This window comes from Podarcis vaucheri (genome assembly GCF_965113315.1).
Source record: "Podarcis vaucheri genome assembly, chromosome: 4".
NCBI lineage: Eukaryota > Metazoa > Chordata > Lepidosauria > Squamata > Lacertidae > Podarcis > Podarcis vaucheri.
In genome coordinates this window covers 7,673,650-7,701,642 of record NC_138762.1, presented here as the reverse complement: position 1 = coordinate 7,701,642, position 27,993 = coordinate 7,673,650, and the positions used below count along the sequence as shown (strand labels likewise).

The window sequence follows — 27,993 nt, the reverse complement described above, 5'->3', positions numbered from 1 at the left end:
GACAGGTTTCTGTCATCGGAATGGGGAAGGAAATAATTTTCAGCAATTCCCCTCCTCCCCTTCCTAAAATTGTCTGGAGGGTTCCAGAATGCGGGGGGGGGGGGGGGAGAGCAGCAGCGAGAGGGAGAATTGCTGGAAATTTCTTCCCTCCCTGGAAGGCAGAATTGTTGGATGCAACCCAAATAGATAAAATAAAAAGCATGCTTATAATTTGTACCTGGGGGGAAAAAGCAAGTAGTTTCTAGCTACTAGTGAGCACTATGGGAAAGTGTGTGTAGTATGTTGTCTTTTTCTTCTCCTAAGCTGGTGGGGTGGGGTGTTTGAAGAGTTTGCTAGAGTTCCACTGTCTGATATGGTAGCCGTAGGAAGAAAGTGACCATTCTACACATTTTCAAGAGCCTTTCATTACCCAGCCTTCCCTCTCCTTGCCATGACCTGTCATTACAGAGTTGCAAGTTGAGATGCAAAGAGTGGGTGGGGCAGGGGAGAATAGTTAAAATGCAGCAATAAGGCAGCTCTGAATTTAATGGAATATTGTGCTTGAAGAGCAAGTATTTTACAGTGCAATAAATAAATAAAATAATATATTTATGAAAAGCAATAAATAAATATTTTTTAAAATGCGCTCTTTTTGCAGAAAGACAACTTTGTGACATCAGTTGCAAATGGGTTTTGCGCCCACTTAAAATTTTCTGTTTCTTCAACAAAAAATAGTGGACAAATTTTGACTAAGCAAACTTCAAATCGTCCTTGGCTAAACTCTTTACTAACCCTGCCAGCAGATCCAGCCAAGGTTTGTAAAACAGTGCTAGTACAAGGAGTTATACTGAGTGACTGTTACAGCTCACCTCCCGATGCGCAGCCATGCGTGAGTCTAGCCCTTCATTTCCCTGCAAAAGAAAATGCAAAATGGCATTTATCAATAAATGCTTACCTTCCATTGAGTGTTATTTAGAGATATAAATCTACAGGGTGGGATTCACCTATCAAATCCCATCAGCAAAAACCCTGTGCAAGGACATAAGCTTGTGCAACGGTGCTGTCCCTGCCCTCCTCCCCCCATGTGCCCCCAAAACAGCAGGAGGGGGTTGGGAGAACCCCCAGAACAGTGTGTGGGGGCTGGTGGAGAGGGGGGTCATTCTGTCTGGCAACAACATTCGTCATAACATGAATTCAGCTCACAGTTTCTACCTCCTTTTCATTTTATTACTCATTCTATGATATATAATTTATTTTTCTTATCCTCCTGTTTTACAAATAAAGTTCAGAGCAAAAATTAGACCTGGTGTTGTTTGTAGAAGAGATAGTTGGGGATGCAAGATTCTGTTTTTCCAGGCCGCAGTGGTGAAAGGAGCATTAATTCCTAGAAAATAGTAGAGTTCAACCAAGGTTAATTTCCCTCAGTCTATGAATCATCCCTCTGCTTTGTTCATTATTTGCAGTCGCTCACACCTTACCCTTTCGGCAAGATTCAATTCCCCACCCCATTCGTGCAGAAAGAAGTATAATAATAGTGGCACTACGTCTCTGCCTAACCAATTCCGAGGCCCTCTAATTGGTGGGGAGAGCAGCTGGCGCTGGGCCTAAGCAACATCCTGGTCCATTTTCAGCAGCTTCTGCCCCTTTTGTCTTGCTGATGGAGTGGAGTGGGATGAAGCTACAGCACTGGAGAACAGCCACCCTGCAGCAGATGCGCAAAGCAGGAGCTGCTCAGGAGTGGGCAGGCGGGGAGTGTGGTAGCAGGAATGGCTTTGCTGCTGCCCTATATTCATTGCCATGGAGCCAGCTGCATTTGTTATTGATTGATTTATTCTAAAAATAATAAAATTCCACTCCTTCATGATGCAGCTGTAGAATGGCAGAATGCCTACAACCCTGATCAGAGCCAAGTCATTGGCTTGAAGCCCTGCAAAAGCTGGCCGCCAGGTGCCAGTGGCATAGAGCATCTGTCGATAAATGAATGGAAACTGATAGAAATAGTTTTGAATCAGGGGAACTTGGGTTATAATGCTGGCAGTAGTGGGTGAGGACTAAATGAAGTGGGTGAGGACTAAAGCAGTCAGTGCATCTGCTCCACCACCCACCAAACGCTCAAGTGTTCCAGAATATGGGTGTGTAATCTGGATGTTGGTAATAATAATAATAATAATAATAATAAAAAAATTTATTTATACCCCGCCCATCTGGCTGGGTTTCCCCAGCCACTCTGGGCGACTTCCAACAAAACACTAAAATATTAAACATTAAAAGCTTCCCTAAACAGGGCTGCCTTTAGATTTCTTCTAAAGGTTTGGTAGTTATTTTTCTCTTTGACATCTCGTGGGAGGGCATTCCACAGGGCGGGTGCCACTACCGAGAAGGCCCTCTGCCTGGTTCCCTGTAACTTGGCTTCTTGCAGCGAGGGAACCGCCAGAAGGCCCTCAGCGCTGGACCTCAGTGTCCGGGCAGAACGAGACGCTCCTTCATGTATACTGGACTGAGGCCGTTTAGGGCTTTAAAGGTCAGCACCAACACTTTGAACACTTTGATTCTTTGTATAGATTTTTTATTTTTTTGCATTCTATTAAACTCATTAACTAGTGGCAGGTTGTTATTACAGTGTGTATTTTTGTCTTTATATTGTAAACCGCCTTGATATCTTCAGATGAAGAATAATTAAAAAACAGACACGAAGAACCGTTTGTTGATATTCATTTCCATGGTGCTGCATAGTTGCTTTGGTTTCAACAGGAAATGAAACTTTTTTTAAAGTTTCCGTCTGTGACTCTCAGGACTTTCTTCTGTTGAACTGCTTTCAATGCTAGATCTGGAGACTGAATAATATTAAAACTGCACCATGGGTGTTTTCCTCATTCTGAAATAAATATTATTCAGGCTTCACAAGCTGATTGGTGCCTTGCAGTTGCTGGACCTAGAAGCTGGCTGACCTCTTTGTGGTAAATGTCACCGTTGCTCACTCACCCTTGAGACTTCAGATTCCATTGCCTTTTTTAAACCCCTGCTGAGGAGTCCTGTTTACCCTGCTCACCGTGGAGAATGGCTTCAGAGACATGCATATTGTTGAGCAACTCTATGTTATCAAAAGTAGTTTGGTTTTATTATGTAGTACAAATTGCACTTAAGATCATTCCGTGCTGTCAGCCAGCCAGCTCCAAGTTCTGGCTGAAGCACGAAAGCAATAACTAGCAAAGGTTGCTGTGATTACATATCCACTTCAGAGAGTCTGGCAGAACAAATCTTTGCATATGTGCAAGGCTCCCACAAATCACCTTGGAATTTTCCCCTAATCTCAGAACAGGTTTTGTCTTGTTCTTAGCATTTAGTGAATATGACTGGAATGAGTTGCTGGTGCTTCATACATGTGCCCTGGGGACACCTGAATGGGAAATAGACATTAAGAAGGTGGGGGAACGGGAATCGGTTAAATGAATTATTATTATTATTATTATTATTATTATTATTATTATTATTATATCACACATTTTCTCCAAAGAGCTCAAGTTGGCATACACACTTTCCCCCCTCTTTTTATTTCACAACAACCCTGTAAAGTACGTTAAGCTGTAGGACAGTAACTGGCTGAAAGTCACCCAATGGGCTTCATTCCCAAGTGGAGATTGAATCCTGGTCTCCCAGGCCTGAGTCTACTCCAGCACTCTAATCACTACTCTACACTAGCTCTTCCTCTAGTTTTTCTTCGTCTTCTCAGGTAAACTTGAATATATTTTTATGGTGCATAACACACCTACACACTATAGCTGACATACTAACCTGTCACAACACACAGTTTGGAAAGCTCTGAACTAGATCGTCATCCTGCACATAACACAGGCTAGGATGGCAATCTTCTCAGTGGCGTCTGGAGATGCCAGGCATTTGGACCATGTAGTAATTGTTGGGGGCGGGTTGCTACAGATACTATCGCTGCTGCTTATTGTATTTTATTTGATTCTCTGTTTTTAATGATATTTTATTGACAAGTGGCTGTTTTGTTGCCTTGTGTTCCATATTGACTAACTGGGCAGCGTACCTACTTATGCTACATGTTCTCTGGCTTGAAAATGTTTCTTGGCACAATTTACATAGGTCTATCTGCTTTGTTTTGTTTTGAAGGGAGTAGATCCTGCATGCTATGAACTGTATGATCTGTTAATGCCCGTGACCCCTTATATCCTAGTGTTCGGACTTTGCAGTCAGCCATGAGGTTTATTAAGATGCTATCTACTGACATCAGCTTGGTTTGGAGTATTTGGGACACATTTACTCACTTCCCTAGAGGGGTAAAGACATAATCAGATGAAGAACAGCGAGGGTTGATTCACCAAACCTCCCTGTCCACAGCAGCAGAGATTCTGCACATACACACACACCCCAGGCTCATGTTGGTGTATAACCATGTCAGGCTGTGTCAAGGCAGCAGGGCAGGTGCTCTGTACTTGGCCTGGCTTTGGTGTGCTACTGCAGATTTTGACGTAACAATTGTGGCTTTTGTGTGCTGAAAGGGCTGTGAGACTTAGTCCTCGGATACAACCCAAACATACATGATTTCATGCAGCATAAATGCTGTCCAGTTCTGAGTTTTGTGTTTGTAAAACATAACCCTATTGTGTGTTTCATTTGCAGAATCCGAAAACGAAAGAGCAAATTGAAAACTTGCTACGAAATGGGAAGAATAAGGAGCTGCGGGACCGTCTGTGCCATCGGCTTACCTTTGGAACTGCCGGGCTCCGCTCTGCTATGGGCGCCGGCTTTTGCTACATCAATGATCTTACTGTGATCCAGTCAACACAGGTGAGTTCCAGGCAACAGGGTGCCGGCAGGAAATCTATGTGCTACTGCCTGTCCCTCTTCTACTCCGAGTAACTTGCAACATTATTTTACAAATACAAACATTTCACTTTCCAGTCCTGAGCCTTTCTGGTGTGTGGTAGTTGCCCCATAGAGTATGGATGCAGTGGAGTCAATTAGTAGAGGAAATGGAAAAAAATTGTTATTTATAAAGTGTCACCTGTGTGCACAAGAGGACAGATCCCTGCCCCGAGGAGCTTGCAATCAAATACAGCACAATGGAAACAACGGTGCGGGGAGTGGAGGCATGTGGAGCCCCATGTACAGCTGTTTCAGTGGCACTGGCACATGCTAAGGTATAATTGCAGAATGAGTTAAAGTAGGGCAAGGAAATAGCAGGTTATAATGAAACCTTCATGGTAGAGGTGGGCCATGAGGGATAGCAAGGAAGAGAGATGGCATCATATTGGTGTTCTGGGAAGGAGTTCTGAGCAAACAGGGTAGCAAGGGAGAAAGGGCAGAGTCTTTGGAGGGAGCAGACCTCTGGACAGTGGATGGTGAACAAAAGCTTTGTCCAATTGAGTCTGCACAGGGAATTCAGGGGAACAAATTTGTCTGTCTGTTTAGAGCAGTTAGCTAAGGCCAGTCTCTAGCTCTCAATCTACCGCACAGGGTTATTGTGCAGTTAAAAAGACCAGGTGGAGCAGTCAATGCCTCCCTGAACTGCCGCCTTATGGTTTCAAAACATTTTTCATTTTAAAAAATCTTCAGTGTCTGTGGTCTGCCAGAATAGCAAGGGTTTTTAAAAAGTGTTTTGAAGATGTGGAAGCACCAAGGCAGTATATTCAGAGGAAACAAAGAGTGGCATCGTGGCTGCCTCACTAAGCAGGAACCCAGTTGTGCAAAACTGTGCCCAAGGAGCTGAGCGACACATCAATGTGGCTCCTCTTTTGGGGGTTTATGTTGGCTTTGCTGAAAGTTCAGAAGCTCCAAAAGAGAGCTGTTTCACACAAAAGTCAACTACCTTGCTATATAAATTTGAGCTTCCCGTGTGCATATGGTCAATGTAATTCCCTTTGTTGAACATGAGCGGCTAACAAGCTGAAAGCCTTCAACTATAAATGATTGCTGAATTAATATGTGCATATGTGGAGTACCAAAGCACTTTCACTGCAGGGCAGGCTTTAAGGAACTCAACGTGCTCATGGGCCTTGCTGGACTGCTGAGGAAGCAAACACAGCTTTGTACTTTCTGACCTCTCTGTTTTGTTCACTTTGAAAGTGTTCATGCTGTGACAGCCTGAAGAGCACGTGCCAGCTTTGTGTTTTGGTCTACTGGAAGCACGAGGAACTTTGGATTGGCTGCTAAGTAATAATAAGCATTCTTGGCAGAAGACTTCAGTTCAGATACCAGGAAGTCTCTGCGAACACTGTTGTGCTAGCTTTGCTGGTTATCTCCCTGACCGGTGGTTATTTTCTTCGGTAATGATTTCTTGTTGCATAAGACAGCATTCTTTGACAAGTGGGTTAAGGCAGGTTTTCCCCTGAACTTCAAGAGTTCTTGAAAATCCTTGTTTGTCTTCTTCAAGCCCTTTGTTTCAGGTTTATATTTGCATTTTGGTGAAGGCTAAGACTGGGAAATCATTTTGGGAGGCTGCCAGCTATTGCTGGTTTTGACTAAACTTTTGCATTTTGCATTGACTAGAAAATAAATAAGTACAGGGCTGGTCCAGCTTTGCCATGCCAAATACAGTGGTACCTTGGGTTACATACACTGCAGGTTACAGACTCCGCTAACTCAGAAATAGTACCTCGGGTTAAGAACTTTGCTTCAGGATGAGAACAGAAATCGTGCTCTGGTGGCGCGGCAGCAGCAGCAGGAGGCCCCATTAGCTAAAGTGGTGCTTCAGGTTAAGAACAGTTTCAGGTTAAGAATGGACCTCTGGAACGAAGTACCGTATTTTTCTCTCTATAGGACACACTTTTTCCCCTCCAAAAATTAAGGGGAAATGTGTGTGTGTGTCCTATGGAGCGGATGCAGGCTCCTTGGCCTCAATGATAGCAACGTGAAGCCTCCGAAGCGCAGGGGGAGCGCTCCCTCCGCACTGTGGAGGCTTCGCGTTGTTTTCGCTGAAGCCTGGAGAGCGAGAGGAGTTGGTGCGCACCGACCCCTCTCACTCTCCAGGTTTCAGGGATAGCCACCTGAAGCCTTCGGAGCACAGCACAAGTTCCCGATACACTCCGGAGGCTTCAGGTTCCTTTTGCTGAAGCCAGGAGAGTCTTGCTCTCCTGGCTTCAGCAGAGAGGGAGAGCTGCGCAGCGCCCCTTCAGCCAAGCGGGAGGAGAAATGGAAGGGGCTCCGTTTCTCCTGCCACTTCGCTGAAGGGGCGCTGAGCAGAGAGGGGGAGAATTATTTTTTTCTTGTTCTCCCCCTCTAAAACAAGGTGCGTCCTATGGTCCGGTGCGTCCTATAGAGCAAAAAATGTGGTAAGTACTTAACCTGATGTACTACTGTACAGGTATACCTTAGATTATTGAATAGAACTATTTGATATAAGTTGTTATTTTAAAGTTATGTTTTTATTATGACTTTTTTGTATTGGATTAGAGTGTTATAAAACCATCTTTGTTGTCTACCGTATGATATTTTGTTGTAAACTGACTTGCATATAGTAACGTAGTAATGTAGAAAGGCGGTATACAAATGAAAAGTGAAATGAAATGAAATATTTAGATTGGGAAGATTATTCCCCTTAGGACAGACTGGTTAACGGCCTTGGGTTGCATATGCCCTCCTGTATCGTATCCTGGCTGGCTTGCTAATACTGTTTGGAACTATTTGCTAATCAAGCACTTATTGTAGTGCAGCTGCTCTCCTCTTTTGGCACACATCCGCCTGGGTTGCATCTGGCAGGCTGGCATGGGAATGGGGAGTTGGCCACCTTTGGCACCTTACACCTCAGATTCTGGAGCTCCCCGTTCTTACGCTTTTGTGGGGGAAAGAGGCAGTATGAAACTCTGTCCACCATTCTCCTTGCATGAACTTGCAGACCCCCAAGCCCTTCATGGTGTCCCAGCTAAATCTATATCAAAGTCAGCATGATGGGGGAAAGGCTTTGCAGTGCAGTCCTACTGAGCCTCAGATAAGCATGCTAACTAGCTGGTCAGCAATCTCATGACTGAGATTTCTGCTGGCCGTGGCTGAAGTGCCAGGAGCTTAATCAGCATTCAGGTTTTGAGCCTCTCTCTATGTTGGCTTTGTGCTGAGTCAAGAGAAGAGGTGTCCTATGGTACACATCCATGCTGGATTTGTGGGAAGCTGAAGAAAAAGGGCTTTTCAATATGAGCAGCACCATTATTTCAGCCATTCTGAAAGTGAAATTGGTACTAAAAGTTCTCCCAGACCAAGTAAAATTACAAATTGTGGTACTGCATTTGGAAAGGGTGAGGTGTTGCTTGCTTCCCTATGGAACCATCTGCTTAATCAGAGACCTCAAGTGCAGACTGCTACGAAACATGCTAGGGCTGACATCAGTTGCATTTTGCACTAAGCATAATTTCTGATGCCAGGTCCTAGAGACTCCTTGGAGAGTCCATGGCAGAGGTCTAGTATCAGGGGATGATTAGCTGCTTGTGCTTAAAATGGTGCCCCTTCAGAGTTTGTGCGGCCCCACAAACCTCTGTGTGTAACAGAGCTCCTCAGACATGTCTGCTCTAGTCACTATTAGAGTCCGACAGTGGCTGTTTGCGGAAACGCCTCCAACAAAGAAGTTCCTTAACGGAAACACGTCTCCTGGACTCACGACGTGACAGCTTCCGACGAAGCATGGGTCTCCCTGCAGTTGCTTCTGACACCTCCCCACTATTTTCGCTGGACGTGTCTCTCACCCCTTTCTCTCCCCTGCTTCCTGCCTGCGTTGCTGCGTCTCTCTCAGTATTACTGAGATCCTCCTCCAGAGACCCCGCGCTCCCCCTGCTGGTCCCTGCTTTGGCTGTTGAGTCTCTCCCCGTCTCTGGGAGCCCTATCACCTCCTTTCCCTCTGATGTCAGTTCCCTGACATCCACCTCCCCTCCAGGGCCCCCTTCCCCCCCGCCCCCTCCCTCTCCTCTGGGCGGTGAGGAGCTGAAACCCCGAAACGAATCCTCTTCATCTTCAGACGTCTCGAACATTTCCCTCCATCGGTCTTCGTTCCGACTCGCTGAATCCTCCTCCACCTCGGAATCTGAGAACCCCTCCAACTCCTCTTCTTCGTCGGTGGTGGCGAAGTATTCCCTCCGGAACCTCGCCACTGGCTGGGGTTTACGAGGGAATCTCTGATGAAAAGTTTCAATTAGAACCTCGTCATCTACATCCTCTGCCCTGACCCAGGTGTTTTCCGACTCCGGTTCCCCTTCCCACATTACCAAATACTCTACTTGCTCTCCCTTCCACCTGGAATCTAGAATCTCCGCTACATGGTAGCTGTGTTCTTTTTCCTCCATCGCTGGTCCCCTATTGACCCTCCCCTCTCTGTCCCCTATATACGGTGACAGCAACGATCTGTGGAACACTGGGTGCAACTTCATGTGGTTCGGTAACCGGAGTCTGAAAGCCACTGGGTTGACCTGTTGCGTGACTTCAAATGGGCCCAGTCTTTTGGGTCTTAACTTCTTACAACCTCCTTTAAATGGTAACCCTTGGGTGGACAGCCACACCTGGTCTCCCACCCTAATGCTTTCCCCTTCCCTTCTGGTTTTGTCTGCCTGCCTCTTATATTCCTCCTTCGCCCGGTTTAAATTAAGTTGGAGTTGGCGATGGATCGCTTCCATTTCTTCAACGAACTGTTCTGCTGCTGGAACGCTCCAGTTCTCCCCCTCCCCCCCTGGGAAGGCTCGGGGATGACACCCGTGATTGGCCAAAAAAGGGCTCATCCCCGTGGACACGTTCTCTGCATTGTTGTAAGCAAATTCTGCCAACGCCAGCTTCTCCACCCAATCATTCTCTCTGTCATTAACATAACACCTCAAATATTGCTGGAGGACACCATTAGCTCTTTCCGCCTGCCCGTTGGTTTCTGGATGACGGGCAGTAGAGAAATTAACCTCTACATGCAGTAAGCTCATGAGCTTCCTCCAGAACCTGGAAGTAAATTGTTTCCCTCGGTCCGAAACCACCCTCAAGGGGGCGCCATGCAACCTAAACACATTTTCCACAAACAATTTGGCGGTTTCTTCTGCTGTGACCGCATGTGAGCAGGCTATAAAGTGGGCCATCTTGGTTAACAGATCTACCACCACCATAATGGCTGTCTTCCCTTTGGACCTGGGCAGATCAGTCATGAAATCTATTGCCACTGCCTCCCACGGTCTTTCCGGCGTGGGTAGTGGTTCTAATAAACCTGCCGGCGCCCGCCTCTCCCCCTTGGCTCGTTGGCATCGGTCACACCCTCTCACATACTCCCGTACATCTTCCCTAACCTTGGGCCACCAGAATTCCCTGGTAACCAGCCACATGGTTTTGTGTTGCCCAAAATGCCCTGCTGTGGGGTTATCGTGCAGTTGCTTGAGTACCTTTTCCCTCAATTCCCCTTCAGGTATGTATAACGCTCCCTTGTAGTACAACGCCCCATTTCTCTCCTCAAAACCCCCGGGTTTGTCTCCCTCCCTCCTAAGACTCCTGAGTTTGTCCTGGGCGTATTCATCCTGCCCCGTTCCCTCTACCAGTTCCCTTTGCCCCACCAATGCCGCCCCACACACCCAGCGGTCCTCGGGAATGACATGGGTCTCTTCGGGTGCACCCTCTCCCTCCAAATATTCAGGTTTGCGTGAGAGAGCGTCCGCCCTAACGTTCTCCGGGCCTGGTACGTAACAAATCTCAAAGTTAAATTTGGAGAACTCCTGGGCCCATCTCAACTGCCGTTGGTTGAGCACTCGCGCAGTTCTCCAATACTCTAGATTCTTATGGTCCGTGCACACTTGCACCTTCTGTTGCGCACCAATTAGTAGGTGCCTCCATCTCCGGAAGGCCTCATAAATTGCAAGAAGTTCCCGGTCGTACACCGTGTAGTTCCTCTCAGACTTGTTCAGCTTTCGCGAAAAGAAGGCACACGGTCGCCACTCTGACCCCTCCTTCCCCGGCTGCAGAAGAAGCACCGCCCCTATGGCTCTGTCCGACGCGTCTGTTTCGACCCTCAGCTTTTTTTGTAAATCCACATGTAGAAGTTGTTCGTCAGAGGCGAAGGCCCTTTTCAGTTCCTCAAACGCTCGCTCCGCCTCCCCCGTCCAAACAAACTTCTTTTTGCTGCTGAGACAGTCCGTGATGGGCGCCGTCAGGTGGGCGAAGTTTCGGATGAACTTACGATAAAAGTTTCCAAACCCTAGGAACCTCTGCACATCCTTCTTGGTCTTGGGTGTTTTCCATTCCAGCACCGCTTGAACCTTGCCGGGGTCCATGGCCAACCCCTTATCTGACAAGCGGTACCCCAGGAATTCCACCTCCTTGGTATGAAACTGACACTTCTCCAGTTTCACCCACAGTCTGTTGGCTTGCAGCCTGCTCAACACTTCTCTGACGTCTCTCACATGTTGCTCCTCATTCTCCGAATACACCAACACGTCATCTAAGAAGGCCACGCAATTCTTGTAGAGCAAAGGCCCCAGTACGTGGTTCATGAAAGCTTGAAAACACGCGGAGCCTGTTTGTAATCCAAAAGGCATAACTAAGTATTCAAATGCCCCCAAAGGGGTGAACATGGTGGTCTTCCATTCATCCCCTTTCCTTATACGTATCAGGTTGTACGCCCCCCTTAGGTCCAGCTTTGTAAAAATCTTTCCCTTCCGCACCCTGGTCAAAATATCATCAATCCTGGGCATAGGAAAAGCCGCCGGCTCGGTCACTGCATTTAAGGCCCGAAAGTCACATACCAGCCTCGGCTTGTCCGTGTGTTTTTTGTCCACAAAAAACACTGGGCTACCCCCCGCTGCCTTGGACTCTCTGATGAAGCCTCTCTTCAGGTTCTTGTCAATGAACGCTCGCAACTCCTGCATTTCCCTGTCTGACATGGCATACAACTTGCCTACAGGAAGCTGTGCTCCGGGGAGTAAATTGATCTGGCAATCAAAGGGTCTATGCGGAGGTAGTTGGTCAGCTTCCTTCTCGCTGAACACGTCGCTGAGATCAGCATACTGTGGTGGCACCTTCCCCTTCTCCATTACTTCAGTCCCTGCCAGGGTGGCTTGGGCCCCTGCTGACCCCTTTTCCCCCCTGCAGTGTTCTAAGCAATGTGCGGAACCGAAGGAAACCACTCTTTGATGCCAGCCCACCAGCGGATCATGTAGGGCTAGCCAGCTCATTCCCAAAATAATGGGAGCACCTCCCAAGGTGGCCACATTAAACGCTATCAGTTCTGTGTGCCTTGCCACCCTCATTATCATTGGGATGGTCTGCAAGCTGACTCCTCCTCCCAACAGTTCCCTGCCATCGATCGTGGTCACCTGCAGGGGGTTGCTTAAAGGGATAGTCTGTATCTGGTGTTCAGCAGCAAACTCCTTGCTCATAAAATTGCAGGAGCTGCCTGAGTCCAACAGTGCCTTTATTTTTAGGGGGTGTCCATTTTGCAGCTCTAGCGACACTTCAATCACTAGAGCAGGTCGAGGAGCTTCTGGCACTGGCACTTGGGGAAGGGGCACTTTCACTGCTCTTTGACCTGGCTGCAGTGCCCTGATGGCAACCAGGCGTTGGCTTTTACCTGCTCCGTTTCTCCCTGCTCTTCCCCCTCAACAGCTCCCACCATTCCTTGCCATTCCTTCCTCTGGGGGCAGACTCTGGCAAAGTGGCCTGGCTGTTGGCAGAGATAGCATTTCCGGGCTCCCTTTCCCTCCTTCTTCGCCCCCTCACTGGGCTTTGAAACTGCGCGCGCGCGGGCTGTTCCGATTTCCATCGGCTCTGCCGGCGGGAAAGCTGGCTCAGGAATGTCTGGAATGCGTAACTCCTTCCAACGTTCCCCTCTCCCTTCCCGCCTCTCCAAGGCTCTTGCCTCCTGGCGCGCTCCAATGGTCAGCGCAGATTTGGTCAGCTGATCCATAGACACTGCCCTGGGGCTCCTGGCCAGCTCGTCTTTCACAGCTGAAGAAAGACCTTCTTCAAATAGCATCTGAATGGGTGCTGCCGATAAATCCCACCCCAATCTGTGAATCAGCATGGTAAATTCAGTCCAGTACTCACGGACAGATCTGCTTCCCTGCTTGCAAGCCATTAACTGTCTGCGCACCGCCCCTTCCTCAAGGTCGCTGGAAAACATGATATCCATTGCACGAAAGAATTTCATAGTGTCCTTTAGGATATCGTTGTGCGTTGCCATCAGGGGTCGAACCCAGTCTCGCGCGCCCTTCTCAAGATGCCCAATTACAAAAGCAACTCGAGATTCCTCATCAGGGAACTCATCAAACTGGACATTCAGGGCATATTGCATTTCAGTCCTAAAGGCATGGTAATCCTTGGGGTCCCCCCCAAACTTCTGCACCAATCCTGGTACCTTTCTGGGGAACTGAGTGGTTCTCCCCTTCTTGTCTGCATCTTGAGCCCTCCTCTCCTCGAGCCTCGCCGTCTGCAGCGCCCGTTGGACCTCCAATGCTCGGTATCTTTCTTCCAAGCTTGGATCAGCTCCTCCCCCTGCTACTCCGGCTCCGGCTGGGTCGCTCATGATGCTTTCTCCTGCACAGGCAGCGTACAGAGACTGTCGGACTGCTATCAGGGGATGATTAGCTGCTTGTGCTTAAAATGGTGCCCCTTCAGAGTTTGTGCGGCCCCACAAACCTCTGTGTGTAACAGAGCTCCTCAGACATGTCTGCTCTAGTCACTATTAGAGTCCGACAGTGGCTGTTTGCGGAAACGCCTCCAACAAAGAAGTTCCTTAACGGAAACACGTCTCCTGGACTCACGACGTGACAGCTTCCGACGAAGCATGGGTCTCCCTGCAGTTGCTTCTGACACCTCCCCACTATTTTCGCTGGACGTGTCTCTCACCCCTTTCTCTCCCCTGCTTCCTGCCTGCGTTGCTGCGTCTCTCTCAGTATTACTGAGATCCTCCTCCAGAGACCCCGCGCTCCCCCTGCTGGTCCCTGCTTTGGCTGTTGAGTCTCTCCCCGTCTCTGGGAGCCCTATCACCTCCTTTCCCTCTGATGTCAGTTCCCTGACATCTAGTTTGGATGTTCATACCACAGCTGAATAAACCGAGATGAGCATGATCCATTTGCCCATGCATGTCACCCTCATGCAAAAAACCAATGGATTTCTGTATGGTAGTGTTTTTAATGTCAGTTTGCACACTGCTTAGAAATACTTTTAAATAAATAAATGACCGCACCAATTCTCACTGTGCTAAAATAAACCAGGAAGTCTTCAGTTAACCATAATTTCCTGTTAATGTCTAAACAGGGCCACCATGGTTACCAACTTTGGGAAAAGGCTGGTTCTTAAAACACGGTTGAAGATGGCTCACTATCCTGGCCTATTCCAAGCCTGGTAACCATATTTTAAATATTTTCCCTGAGTGGGAAGGGTCTATGAGTAGAGGCACAATATTTGTTCATATTAGCTAATTAAATCAAGCTATGGTGGTTTGAATTGGGCCACAGTGTTCTACAACTGCAGATGCCATGTTTGCTGGAGACTGTATGAATAAGTAATAGCCATTCTTATGTGAAGAATAATTTGTTTTACTGTTGGGTAAATACAGTGGTACCTCGGGTTAAGAACTTAATTTGTTCTGGAGGTCCGTTCTTAACCTGAAACTGTTCTTAACCTGAGGTACCACTTTAGCTTATGGGGCCTCCCACTGCCGTCATGCCGCCGCCGTGCGGTTTCTGTTCTTATCCTGAAGCAAAGTTCTTAACCCGAGGTACTATTTCTCGGTTAGTGGAGTCTGTAACCTGAAACTTCTGTAACCTGAAGTATCTGTAACCCAAGGTACCACTGTACCATTCATTGTGAAGGTTTTCTGGCAGGGGTGGGGAACCTCCAGCCTTTGGGCCAGTCTTGACCTGCTGCCAAGATTGTCCCATAAGGTTATTTCCCCCAAACCACACCCTCCTGACCATCAGTTTACATCACTGGGTGATGTCGGCTGATGTGTGAAGTTCAGTACTGTTTGGGTGCTGCTTTGCTAGTGAAGCAGACCCTTCCCCTGTGGGTCGCCTTTAGAGAACCCCCATAGTACCACCCATCTTTCAGTCGCCTGGCATAATTGTGACATCAGATGATTGATAGGTGGGTGGCCTTACCCACCTGTCAGAGTTGGCTGATGGATTGGGGGAAGCTAAAGATTTGGCTCTCTGGGCCAAAAAGATTCCTCATACCTGGTGTCAGGGAACTGACATCGGAGGAAAGGGAAGTGGTAGGGCTCCCAGAGACTGGGAGAGAGTCAACAGCCAAAGCAGGGACCAGCAGGGGGAGCGCGGGGTCTCTGGAGGAGGATCTCAGTAATGCTGAGAGAGACGCAGCAGCCCAGGCAGGAAGCAGCAGGGGAGAGAAAGGGGTGAGAGACACTTCGAGCGAAAATAGCGGGGAGGTGTCAGAAGCAACTGCAGGGAGACCTATGCTTCGCCGGAAGCTGTCACGTCGTGAGTCCAGGAGACGCGTTTCCGTTAAGGAACTTCTTTGCTGGAAGCGCTTCCGCAGACAGCCACTGTCGGACTCTACAAGTGACTAGAGCAGACATGTCTGAGGAGCTCTGTCACACACAGAGGTTTGTGGGGTCGCACAAACTCTGAAGGGGCACTATTTTAAGCACAAGCAGCTAATCATCCCCTGATAGCAGTCCGACAGTCTCTGTACGCTGCCTGTGCAGGAGAAGGCATCATGAGCGACCCAGCAGGAGCCGGAGCCGCAGGGGGTGGAGGAGGTCCAACTTGCGCTGCAGACGGCGAGGCTCGAGGAGAGGAGGGCTCAAGATGCAGACAAGAAGGGGAGAACCACTCAGTTCCCCAGAAAGGTACCAGGATTAGTGCAGAAGTTTGGGGGGGACCCCAAGGATTACCATGCCTTTAGGACTGAAATGCAATATGCCCTGAATGTGCAGTTTGATGAGTTCCCTGATGAGGAATCCCGAGTTGCTTTCGTAATTGGGCATCTTGAGAAGGGGGCGCGAGATTGGGTTCGACCCCTGATGGCAACGCACAACGATATCCTGAAGGACACTATGAAATTCTTTCGTGCAATGGATATCATGTTCTCCAGCGATATTGAGGAGGGGGTAGTGCGCAGACAGCTAATGGCTTGCAAGCAGGGAAGCAGATCTGTCCGTGAGTACTGGACTGAATTTACCATGCTGATTCACAGATTGGGGTGGGATTTATCGGCAGCACCCATTCAGATGCTATTTGAAGAAGGTCTTTCTTCAGCTGTGAAAGACGAGCTGGCCAGGAGCCCCAGGGCGGTGTCTATGGATCAGCTGACCAAATCTGCGCTGACCATTGGAGTGCGCCAGGAGGCAAGAGCCTTGGAGAGGCGGGAAGGGAGAGGGGAACGTTGGAAGGAGTTACGCATTCCAGACATTCCTGAGCCAGCTTTCCCGCCGGCAGAGCCGATGGAAATCGGAACAGCCCGCGCGCGCGCAGTTTCAAAGCCCAGTGAGGGGGCGAAGAAGGAGGGAAAGGGACCCCGGAAATGCTATCTCTGCCAACAGCCAGGCCACTTTGCCAGAGTCTGCCCCCAGAGGAAGGAATGGCAAGGGATGGTGGGAACTGTTGAGGGGGAAGAGCAGGGAGAAACGGAGCAGGTAAAAGCCAACGCCTGGTTGCCAGCAGGGCACTGCAGCCAGGCCAAAGAGCAGTGAAAGTGCCCCTTCCCCAAGTGCCAGTGCCAGAAGCTCCTCGACCTGCTCTAGTGATTGAAGTGTCGCTAGAGTTGCAAAATGGACACCCCCTAAAAATAAAGGCGCTGTTGGACTCAGGCAGCTCCTGCAATTTCATGAGCAAGGAGTTTGCTGCTGAACACCAGATACAGACTATCCCCTTAAGCAACCCCCTGCAGGTGACCACGATCGATGGCAGAGAACTGTTGGGAGGAGGCGTCAGCTTGCAGACCATCCCAATGATAATGAGGGTGGCAAGGCACACAGAACTGATAGCGTTTAATGTGGCCACCTTGGGAGGCGCTCCCATTATTTTGGGAATGAGCTGGCTAGCCCTACATGATCCGCTGGTGGGCTGGCATCAAAGAGTGGTTTCCTTCGGTTCCGCACATTGCTTAGAACACTGCAGGGGGGAAAAGGGGTCAGCAGGGGCCCAAGCCACCCTAGCAGGGACGGAAGTGATGGAGAAGGGGAAGGTGCCATCACAGTATGCTGATCTCAGCGACGTGTTCAGCGAGAAGGAAGCTGACCAACTACCCCCGCATAGGCCCTTTGATTGCCAGATCAATTTACTCCCTGGAGCACAGCTTCCTGTAGGCAGGTTGTATGCCATGTCAGACAGGGAGATGCAGGAGTTGCGAGCGTTCATTGACAAGAACCTGAAGAGAGGCTTCATCAGAGAGTCCAAGGCAGCGGGGGGTAGCCCAGTGTTTTTTGTGGATAAAAAGAACACGGACAAGCCGAGGCTGGTATGTGACTTTCGGGCCCTAAATGCAGTGACAGAGCCGGTGGCTTTTCCTATGCCCAGGATTGATGATATTTTGACCAGGGTGCGAAAAGGAAAGATTTTTACAAAGCTGGACCTAAGGGGGGCGTACAACCTGATACGTATAAGGAAAGGGGATGAATGGAAGACCACCATGTTCACCCCTTTGGGGGCATTTGAATATCTCGTTATGCCTTTTGGATTACAAGCAGGCTCCGCGTGTTTTCAAGCCTTTATGAACCATGTACTGGGGCCTTTGCTCTACAAGAATTGCGTGGCCTTCTTAGATGACGTGTTGGTGTATTCGGAGAATGAGGAGCAACATGTGAGAGACGTCAGAGAAGTGTTGAGCAGGCTGCAAGCCAACAGACTGTGGGTGAAACTGGAGAAGTGTCAGTTTCATACCAAGGAGGTGGAATTCCTGGGGTACCGCTTGTCAGACAAGGGGTTGGCCATGGACCCCGGCAAGGTTCAAGCGGTGCTGGAATGGAAAACACCCAAGACTAAGAAGGATGTGCAGAGGTTCCTAGGGTTTGGAAACTTTTATCGTAAGTTCATCCGAAACTTCGCTCACCTGACGGCGCCCATCACGGACTGTCTCAGCAGCAAAAAGAAGTTTGTTTGGACGGGGGAGGCGGAGCGAGCGTTTGAGGAACTGAAAAAGGCCTTCGCCTCTGACGAACAACTTCTACATGTGGATTTACAAAAAAAGCTGAGGGTCGAAACAGACGCTTCTGACAGAGCCATAGGGGCGGTGCTTCTTCTGCAGCCGGGGAAGGAGGGGTCCGAGTGGCGACCGTGTGCCTTCTTTTCGCGAAAGCTGAACAAATCTGAGAGAAACTACACGGTGTACGACCGGGAACTTCTTGCGATTTATGAGGCCTTCCGGAGATGGAGGCACCTACTAATTGGTGCACAACAGAAGGTGCAAGTGCGCACGGACCATAAGAATCTAGAGTATTGGAGAACTGCGCGAGTGCTCAACCAACGGCAGTTGAGATGGGCCCAGGAGTTCTCCAAATTTAACTTTGAGATTTGTTACGTACCAGGCCCGGAGAACGTTAGGGCGGACGCTCTCTCACGCAAACCTGAATATTTGGAGGGAGAGGGTGCACCCGAAGAGACCCATGTCATTCCCGAGGATCGCTGGGTGTGTGGGGCGGCATTGGTGGGGCTAAGGGAACTGATAGAGGGAACGGTGCAGGATGAATATGCCCAGGACAAACTCAGGGGTCTCAGGAGGGAGGGAGACAAACCCGGGGGTTTTGAGGAGAGAAACGGGGCGTTGTACTACAAGGGAGCGTTATACGTACCTGAAGGAGAATTGAGGGAAAAGGTACTCAAGCAACTGCACGATAGCCCCACAGCAGGGCATTTTGGGCAACACAAAACCATGTGGCTGGTTACCAGGGAATTCTGGTGGCCCAAGGTCAGGGAAGATGTGCGGGAGTATGTGAGAGGGTGTGACCGATGTCAACGAGCCAAGGGGGAGAGGCGGGCACCGGCAGGTTTATTAGAACCACTACCCACGCCGGAAAGACCATGGGAGGCAGTGGCAATAGATTTTATGACTGATCTGCCCAGGTCCAAAGGGAAGACAGCCATTATGGTTGTGGTAGACCTGTTAACCAAGATGGCCCACTTTATAGCCTGCTCACATGCGGTCACAGCAGAAGAAACCGCTAAATTGTTTGTGGAAAATGTGTTTAGATTGCATGGTGCCCCCTTGAGGGTGGTTTCGGACCGAGGGAAACAATTTACTTCCAGGTTCTGGAGGAAGCTCATGAGCTTATTGCATGTAGAGGTGAATTTTTCCACTGCCCGCCATCCAGAAACCAACGGGCAGGCGGAAAGAGCTAATGGTGTCCTCCAGCAATATTTGAGGTGTTATGTGAATGACAGAGAGAATGATTGGGTGGAGAAGCTGGCGTTGGCAGAATTTGCCTATAACAATGCGGAGAACGTGTCCACGGGAATGAGCCCTTTTTTGGCCAATCACGGGTGTCATCCCCGAGCCTTCCCAGGGGGGGAGGGGGAGAACTGGAGCGTTCCAGCCGCAGAACAGTTCGTTGAAGAAATGGAAGCGATCCATCGCCAGCTCCAACTTAATTTAAACAGGGCGAAGGAGGAATATAAGAGGCAGGCAGACAAAACCAGAAGGGAAGGAGAAAGCATTAGGGTGGGGGACCAGGTGTGGTTGTCCACCCAAGGGTTACCATTTAAAGGAGGTTGTAAGAAGTTAAGACCCAAAAGGCTGGGCCCATTTGAAGTCACGCAACAGGTCAACCCAGTGGCTTTCAGACTCCGGTTACCTAACCACATGAAGTTGCACCCAGTGTTCCACAGATCATTGCTGTCACCGTATATAGGGGACAGAGAGGGGAGGGTCAATAGGGGACCAGCTATGGAGGAAAAAGAACACAGCTACCATGTAGCGGAGATTCTCGATTCCAGGTGGAGGGGAGAGCAAGTAGAGTATTTGGTAATGTGGGAAGGGGAGCCGGAGTCGGAAAACACCTGGGTCAGGGCAGAGGATGTAGATGACGAGGTTTTGATTGAAACTTTTCATCAGAGATTCCCTCGGAAACCCCAGCCAGTGGCGAGGTTCCGGAGGGAATACTTCGCCACCACCGACGAAGAAGAAGAGTTGGAGGGGTTCGCCGATTCCGAGGTGGAGGAGGATTCAGCGAGTCGGAACGAAGACCGATGGAGGGAAATGTTCGAGACGTCGGAAGATGAAGAGGATTCTTTTAGGGGTTTCAGCTCCTCACCGCCCAGAGGAGAGAGTAGGGGCGGGGGAGAGGGGGGCCCTGGAGGGGAGGTGGATGTCAGGGAACTGACATCGGAGGAAAGGGAAGTGGTAGGGCTCCCAGAGACTGGGAGAGAGTCAACAGCCAAAGCAGGGACCAGCAGGGGGAGCGCGGGGTCTCTGGAGGAGGATCTCAGTAATGCTGAGAGAGACGCAGCAGCCCAGGCAGGAAGCAGCAGGGGAGAGAAAGGGGTGAGAGACACTTCGAGCGAAAATAGCGGGGAGGTGTCAGAAGCAACTGCAGGGAGACCTATGCTTCGCCGGAAGCTGTCACGTCGTGAGTCCAGGAGACGCGTTTCCGTTAAGGAACTTCTTTGCTGGAAGCGCTTCCGCAGACAGCCACTGTCGGACTCTACAAGTGACTAGAGCAGACATGTCTGAGGAGCTCTGTCACACACAGAGGTTTGTGGGGTCGCACAAACTCTGAAGGGGCACTATTTTAAGCACAAGCAGCTAATCATCCCCTGATACCTGGCTTACTATGTAGGGAAACTTTTCATTGAATAGCACTGGAGACAGTTGGTAAGGGTGAATTATAGTCAAATTTATGGATTTTCTTTTGTTTCTCTTGCCTTGCTGATGGCAGTCATCAGTGCCAGATTTGAGACTATGGTTGACCAAGGTTCAGATGTTCCACCTGCTCCCTAACGAGGAGGCTTTGGGTAATTAACTTGGTGTAGCCAATGTTGCAGGACTGATGTGAAGTTACAAATGAGAAAACATTGTACTATAGCTTCTCCTGAGATTGCTCAATAAAGAAGGAAACAACTCTAATTGATAATATAATTTGTCCACCATGACAAATTCAGATTACATAATTGGGACAGAGAATTCTTTATTACAACTTCCCTGTGCTAGTGGAATAGGGAAGGTCTGAAAACCTAATCAAATAGGAGGCTTTATGCATGGGACTTCTCTTTTTACTTTGCTGTAGGGGATGTACAAATACCTTGAGAAATCGTTTCCAGACTTCAAGCAACGTGGTTTTGTTGTTGGATATGACACGCGAGGCCAGATAACCAGCAGTTGCAGCAGCTTAAGGTATGGGCTTTGTTGGGAGTAGAAACAAGATTGCCATGGAATGACTAAGTCCCCTTTTCACTAAGCAGAAATCAAACTTTTAAAATTTGAAGACGAGAAGAAACCTGGAAGATATATCAGTTCTTTTTGAATGTGAACGTCTGTGTCTGAAAGCGACACGAAGGCGTAGCCTCCGTTCTGCCACATTACAGATCTCATTTCAGTCATAAGGGGCAGTTTGGTGGATGAAGTCAGGCACAGAGTAACTCAAGCCATGGATTTGATACTTAGGCGTTACACCTGTTGCACAGGCCTGGCTCTTTTCATTAAATGCATAATTTGTGTCAGGTCCTACAGATAAGGCCTAGGATCAGGCAGATTTGCAGAACCTCTGCCCAAGCCTTCCTGATGCTTTAAAAACTTCTCCCAAAAGCCACTGAGCTATTTAATATGAGGCCAGTTCAAGAGAGACCTTGGGGCAGTGTGTGTGTATTGTTGTATTTTCTTTGAGTTTCAGTAGTTTAGAATTAGAGCGCAGATATGTCCCATGTTTGGCACATTACAGACATCAAATTGTGCCCCCTGGAGGGAGAGGGAGAGAACCATAGTAGATTTGGAGTGCAGACAAACAGTATAAGGAACATAGTCAGCCTAGCTTCCTTCTCGCCTTGCAACTCAAGTGACAGGTTTTTGTACCAGTGAACTGAATGCTGACTCAGCTCTCCGTCTCAAGCATAACACAAGAGAAGCCCTTCTTAGTTGATTCAGCATCCTGTTTCCCACATTGCCCAGCAAGAAGCCCTCGAGCAGCACATGAACACCATAGCCCTCCTGCTGTTCTTTCCCCATATGCTGCCTGCCTCGGATCCTGGAGGTGGCATATTGCTGCCATGACCAGCAGCTGTTGATAGCCTTTTTTGCCATGAATTTGACTAATCCCCTCTTAAAGCTGTCCAAGTTGATTGTCATCAAGTGGGACTTCCCTGTATTCTGTCCTGAACTGACCCCCACTATTCAGCTACATTAGATGATCCCAAATTATAGTCTTATTAGATGAAGGGGAGAAAAATTAGATGAGGGGGAGAGAGCCAGTGTGGTGTAGTGGTTAAGAGCGGTAGTCTCGTAATCTGGGGAACCGGGTTCGCGTCTCCGCTCCTCCACATGCAGCTGCTGGGTGACCTTGGGCCAGTCACACTTCTTTGAAGTCTCTCAGCCCCACTCACCTCACAAAGTGTTTGTTGTGGGGGAGGAAGGGAAAGGAGAATGTTAGCCGCTTTGAGACTCCTTCGGGTAGTGATAAAGCGGGATATCAAATCCAAACTCCTCTTCTTCTTCTATCCACTTTCTCTGCACCAGGCGCAATTTTATATTTCTCTGTCATATTTCCCCTTACACACCTTAAGAAGCCCCCAACGGTGCGCTCTTTCCTTGTGTGAGAGTAGCTCCAGACTCCAAATTATTTTGATTGCCTGTCTCTGCATGTTTTCTAGCTCTACAATATCCTTTTTTTGAGATGTGGGAACTAGAACTGTGCATAGTATTCCAGGTGTGGCAATACTATAAAGGACCCCTGACCATTAGGTCCAGTCGTGGCTGTCTCTGGGTTTGTGGCGTTCATCTCACTTTACTGGCTGAGGGAGCCGGTGTACAGCTTCCGGGTCATGTGGCCAGCATGACTAAGCCACTTCTGGCAAACCAGAGCAGCACACGGAAATGCCGTTTACCTTCCCGCCAGAGCGGTACCTATTTATCTACTTGCACTTTGACGTGCTTTCAAACTGCCACAAGGGCAGGAGCTGGGACAAAGCAACGGGAGCTCATCCCATCGCGGGGATTCGAACCGCCAACCTTCTGATAGGCAAGTCATAGGCTCTGTGGTTTAACCCACAGCGCCACCCGCGTCCCTGAGATACTATAGATACTTAGATACTATAGATCAATACTATAGATGCCTATAAAAGCATAGTGATATTTGCAGTTTATTGTTGATCCCTTTCGTAATGATTCTTAACAGGGAAGCTACCCTTTGCGCAGCTGCCCTACATTGGGTCAGGTGGCATTACCCATTTATTTATCCATTTGCCACTTTCTTCTTCTTTTTAAAAAGGAAATGGGATTTTGTCTTGTCTTAGGATTTTGGGGAGAGTGCAATGGACAGGAGAGTAGCTTTATCATTTTTTGTTTTCCACAGACTTGCAAAGCTCACAGCAGCAGTCCTGCTTGCTAAGGGTGTACCTGTCTACCTGTTCTCAAGATATGTTCCCACTCCTTTTGTGGTAAGTCCATCCTTATATTATTATTATTATTATTATTATTGGGAACATGGCCAGCAGGTTCTAAACTGGATCCACATCTCTAGTGCGAAACAGCAGTCCCAGGGGTAAGAAATGAATGTTTGGATTGATCACAGTTAGTTTGCTTGCTGTAAGGGCCAGCATTTACATACGTTAATGGAGCAGTGGTGTGCTTGATACTTAAAGTAGAAATTAGAATTCTGAATAATGTCAGGCCTTGGCTTGATGAAATTACCGGTATATGATCCTTTGCTAGAGTAGGAATAGGTGACTTGAACCCCTGTTTCAAAACCATTTGAAATCTGTTGCAACATCAACATGTATATGTCAGATGCCTTGGGAGTTATTTTTTGTTTTGTTTTTGTTTTCACTATTTATTTTTGAGATCTTTGGATGAAGGGTGGTATATAAATTTGATCAATCATATAATTAAATAGGGGGGGGGTGAATATGTGTTACCTGAAGTCTCTTGGAGCGGCAATTCTTTCTCATACCAGAAATTGCACAAATAACATTACAGAAGGTCTGCCCACTGAACATATCTCGACTTATGGCAGATGTGCTCCTCAAATGTATGGATTACCATTATTACCGTTTGTAGCACTTGCTTTCCAGAGTCGTGAAAGGTCAAAATCCTGGGCTCCAACCCATCTCAGCATGCGCAGTAGATGTTTGAACTCTTCCCTTGGGTATGGAGTGGCTTGTGCTTAGAAACAAGACCCGAAGCCTTTGCTTTCATGTGCCTGGGGCTTTCTGGACTGCAGTCTTGGGTGCAATACAGAGAGAGCTGAACATGTTTCCAGGCCTTTTGATATCATTGGAATGTGCGTGTCTTCACAACACCATTTTGGGCTCAGTTAGGCATATTGATTTTCCTGTATCTTTGGCACTAAGTTGATGAACAGCTCTGAGCCACTTATAATAACTTGCTTGTTTAGAGGATGTGACTTGGGAAATATCTAGGGATTCTTCTTTTGTTTAATAGCATTGTTGTTTTTTTTATAAAATTTTTATTGGTTTTTCACCTTTTATAAAGACAAAATACACACAAAAAAGACAAAAGACAAAAACATGTATAATTTCAGAAAATCCTACTTTCCTTACCCTGTTCCCTGACTTCCCCCCACCCCCCCCTCGTGCATCCCAATTCCCAAAATTGTGTCAGCAAATTGGTATTTCTCCTCTTAATCATCTTAATATTACCTCTTTTATAAAGAAAAATAAATTTTTCCTAAGTTGGACTCAAATTCCCTTCCATCGATTTCCCATTTTGTCTTAGTTAAAGGTCATATTAACTAAACCCAAAGGTCTTGAGTGTTTTAAAAATTCTATTCTTCCCTCCCTCCCATCCCCGGTTTTCGTCCCTTCCCAATACATGTCCAGAATAGCAGTTCTTAGCCTGGGTTCCTCACGTCCGAGGCTTTCAAGTCTCTTTCAGTCCCTCTCCGCCGGTCTTGTTGGTAGTCCTTTATGTCGGTCGTCAAATCTCGAAAGAGTTCTATCACCATCAAACCATATTCTCTTCCCACAAGGACATTTGAAAACAGCTGCTGGAAAATTTCCACAAAGCCTGCATCTTCAGAGTCAGAGTCAGAGTGGAGGCCCCAATCATATTTCTTTATTTTAAGTTCCTGTATTCCATAAACTCCCGGGACCTCCTCCTTCGTCTTTTGCATCTTTCGCAGATTTGTGGTAGATATAATCCAAAAGTCTCCTTGCTTGTATTCCACAGATGTCAGCTTCTGGTTGGTACTTTCCAACTTTACTTTCTCTTTTTCTTGTTTAGTCTCTTCCACTTCTTTAGATATCATTTCCGATTCAGCTGTGGATTCTTTCTCATTCAAGTCCTCAATACATTCAGCAGAGCTGCTTGTTCCAGAAGTCAAGGTCATGAGTTGTTTATTCATAGCCAGACTCTGCTCTTGTAAGATTCCCACCAAATGAAACATTCTTTCAATTTCCACTAGTAACTTTCCATCCACAGCCATTGTAGTTTCACAGAGTTCCCCCTAGAGGGAATCTGGTTACTTGGTGTTCTTTTCTCCAACAATCCTCTAACTTGTTGTTATTACTTTGTTTCCAACAATTTTAGTTCAATTGTAACTCATTTTAGTCCAGAGGGATCTTAAATGACAATTTTTCCGCTCTAAACTGTCCGTTTGACAGCTTTGACAGCTGTCAAACTCCGTACCTCTTACACAAGCTCAAAAACAGGACGCTCCCGGGCCCGGGAGGGGGGGTTGTTTACAACAAAAAGAAAGCTTCCAAAACTCCACTCTCCAGCTCAAAATTTCTTTTTGCCAAATCTTGGAAGTTAATGTCTTTTTTAACTCACCCCTCAAAGGGTAGGCTCTCCAGCTTAGCTCTTATATCGTTGCTTTAAATCGTCTGCAAGGGGGGGTGCGGACTTCCTTTTAGCACACCCCCCGGTCGTCTCAAATTCACAGGATAATATTCTTAAAGTCCAATTCCGTCTTACTCACAGTCCGAATTTCAAGGAAGGAAGTCAGCGCTCTCCAGTCATGGCTCGCGGCTTCGCTCCACCGAGGTAGCGATCGACTCTCAGTGCCACGCCACCCTCCGTATCCTCTCCGCAGCCTTTAAAAAGGCTCTTCGTGGATCGGGGGGCGCTTAAGGCACCCGCCGAGTCTTCAGTCCGCAGGCTTCAGCGCCTGCAGTTTTTAAGGGTCCCCGCGTCGCCGGCGCGGCAAGACCCGTCCTCAGTTGAGCCGATTCCCTCCGCAGCTCGGAGGGAATCCGCCATTTCCAGATCGCACCAAATCGCACCAACCCGGAAGTCCTTGTTTAATAGCATTGTTAAGCCAAAAACACTGCGTAACTCAAAGGTCATACTGAATGGCAGTTGTCATTCAAGGGTCCACATATTCTTCTTGCATCAGTTGTGCAGACGTTTGGAATATCCTGAGTTCCTATCTGGGCTGTTTCGGAAATCCTGTCATGCTGGAGAGTGAATGTGGTTTTTGTCTTGCAGCCCTACGCAGTTCAGCAGCTCAGAGCTGTAGCTGGGGTGATGATTACTGCTTCCCATAACCGTAAGGAAGACAATGGCTACAAGGTACGTTGAAGAACTCTCTAGATGCCTGCTAGCTTTTAACAATCCTTTAAATCAAGAGTCTAAGAACAGATCTGTGTTAGATACTGGAGTTGTTTGGGGAAAGGTCCTAACTCAGCGGTAGAGCAGACGGTCCTAGGTTCAGTCCCCAATGGCATATTTAGATAGGGCTGGAAAAAACTCCTGCGTGAAACCCTCAAGAGTCACTGCCAGTCAGTGTAGACAGTACTGAGCTAGATGGATTCAATGGTCATATATATATATATATATATATATATATATATATATATATATGGAATATAAACAAAACATATCATCCTTAATTCCCCCCCCCAATAAAACAACCCCCCTCCCCCCCACAACTTCCCTCAGTTCCAATCTCTGGTTTCTCTATAGATGCTATTTTCTGCATGTTACAAAAATTGTATAAATCCTTAATTTATCTGACTGATTATTATCAATAACAAGTTTGTGAGTGTTTATTCAAAGCCTGCCAAGGAGTCCAGTTCACTTTGTTGCCTCTTTAAATACTTTGTAAAAGGTTCCCTGCAATAAATTGTTCTTTTTTCTGTGTTTATACGTAAAATGTCTGCTAAAACTTGGTTGCTGAGACTTGCAGGTGGGGAGAGCTCAGTGCTACTTGCAGGCTTCCCAAAGACAAACAGATGTAATAGTAATTTATTATTTGTACCCTGCCCATCTGGCGGCTTCCAACAAAGATTAAAAATACGTCACACATTAAAAACTTCCCTGTCCCTGTCCTGTAAGAACAAGGATGCTGGGCTAAATGGACCTTTGGGCTGGTCCATCTGCCGAGCTCTGCTGATAGGATGATGTTGGGTGAAAATACCCTCCAGGGGAGAGTGAATGGCGTTTTTCACACTTTGGTGAAAAGACTTTTTATTTTGACACCCCCAGAGTATTGAAAGCTGGCACTGTAGCTGCATCTCAATGCCATCAGGTATCATTTTAACACAACTTTCAAGGGAGCCTGCCTGAATGAGCAGCACAGAGCAACAAGAAACCCCCTCTTTCCAAATAGCCCCTGGCCTTTACAAATACTAGGGTTGTATTTATTTGACTGATTATTTGATTGTTGTTAGTCGCCCTGAGCCCGACTTCGGCTGGGGAGGGCGGGATATAAATAAATTTTATTATTATTATTATTATTATTTTACTTTGAGCAGACTCACTGAACTTAATGGCTATAAATAACTTAGGTTTGTTGATTTCAGTGGATCTATGCAGAGTAAAAGTTGGTTGAATACAATCCATGGATTGTTGTATCCTCCCAGTTTTTGATATAATTAATTACTGTCTTTACTATGAATTTCTAAAAGTAGATAATAAAACACCAACCACAGCCTTTTATTATTCTGATACATCAGACTATCAAATATTGACCTATTTGCC

General features: G+C 47.6%; 1 protein-coding gene across 1 annotated transcript in view; it reads left to right on the top strand.

Moving 5' to 3' along the window:
• Nucleotides 1-27,993, top strand: part of PGM2L1 (phosphoglucomutase 2 like 1) — a 53,070-nt gene that overhangs the window by 10,030 nt on the left and 15,047 nt on the right. Inside the window, exons 2-5 of the mRNA XM_082219342.1 lie at nucleotides 4,624-4,791; nucleotides 21,128-21,234; nucleotides 23,405-23,489; nucleotides 26,500-26,583. Of these exons, the coding sequence (XP_082075468.1) occupies nucleotides 4,624-4,791; nucleotides 21,128-21,234; nucleotides 23,405-23,489; nucleotides 26,500-26,583 (444 nt within the window). The remainder of the gene's footprint in view (nucleotides 1-4,623; nucleotides 4,792-21,127; nucleotides 21,235-23,404; nucleotides 23,490-26,499; nucleotides 26,584-27,993) is intronic.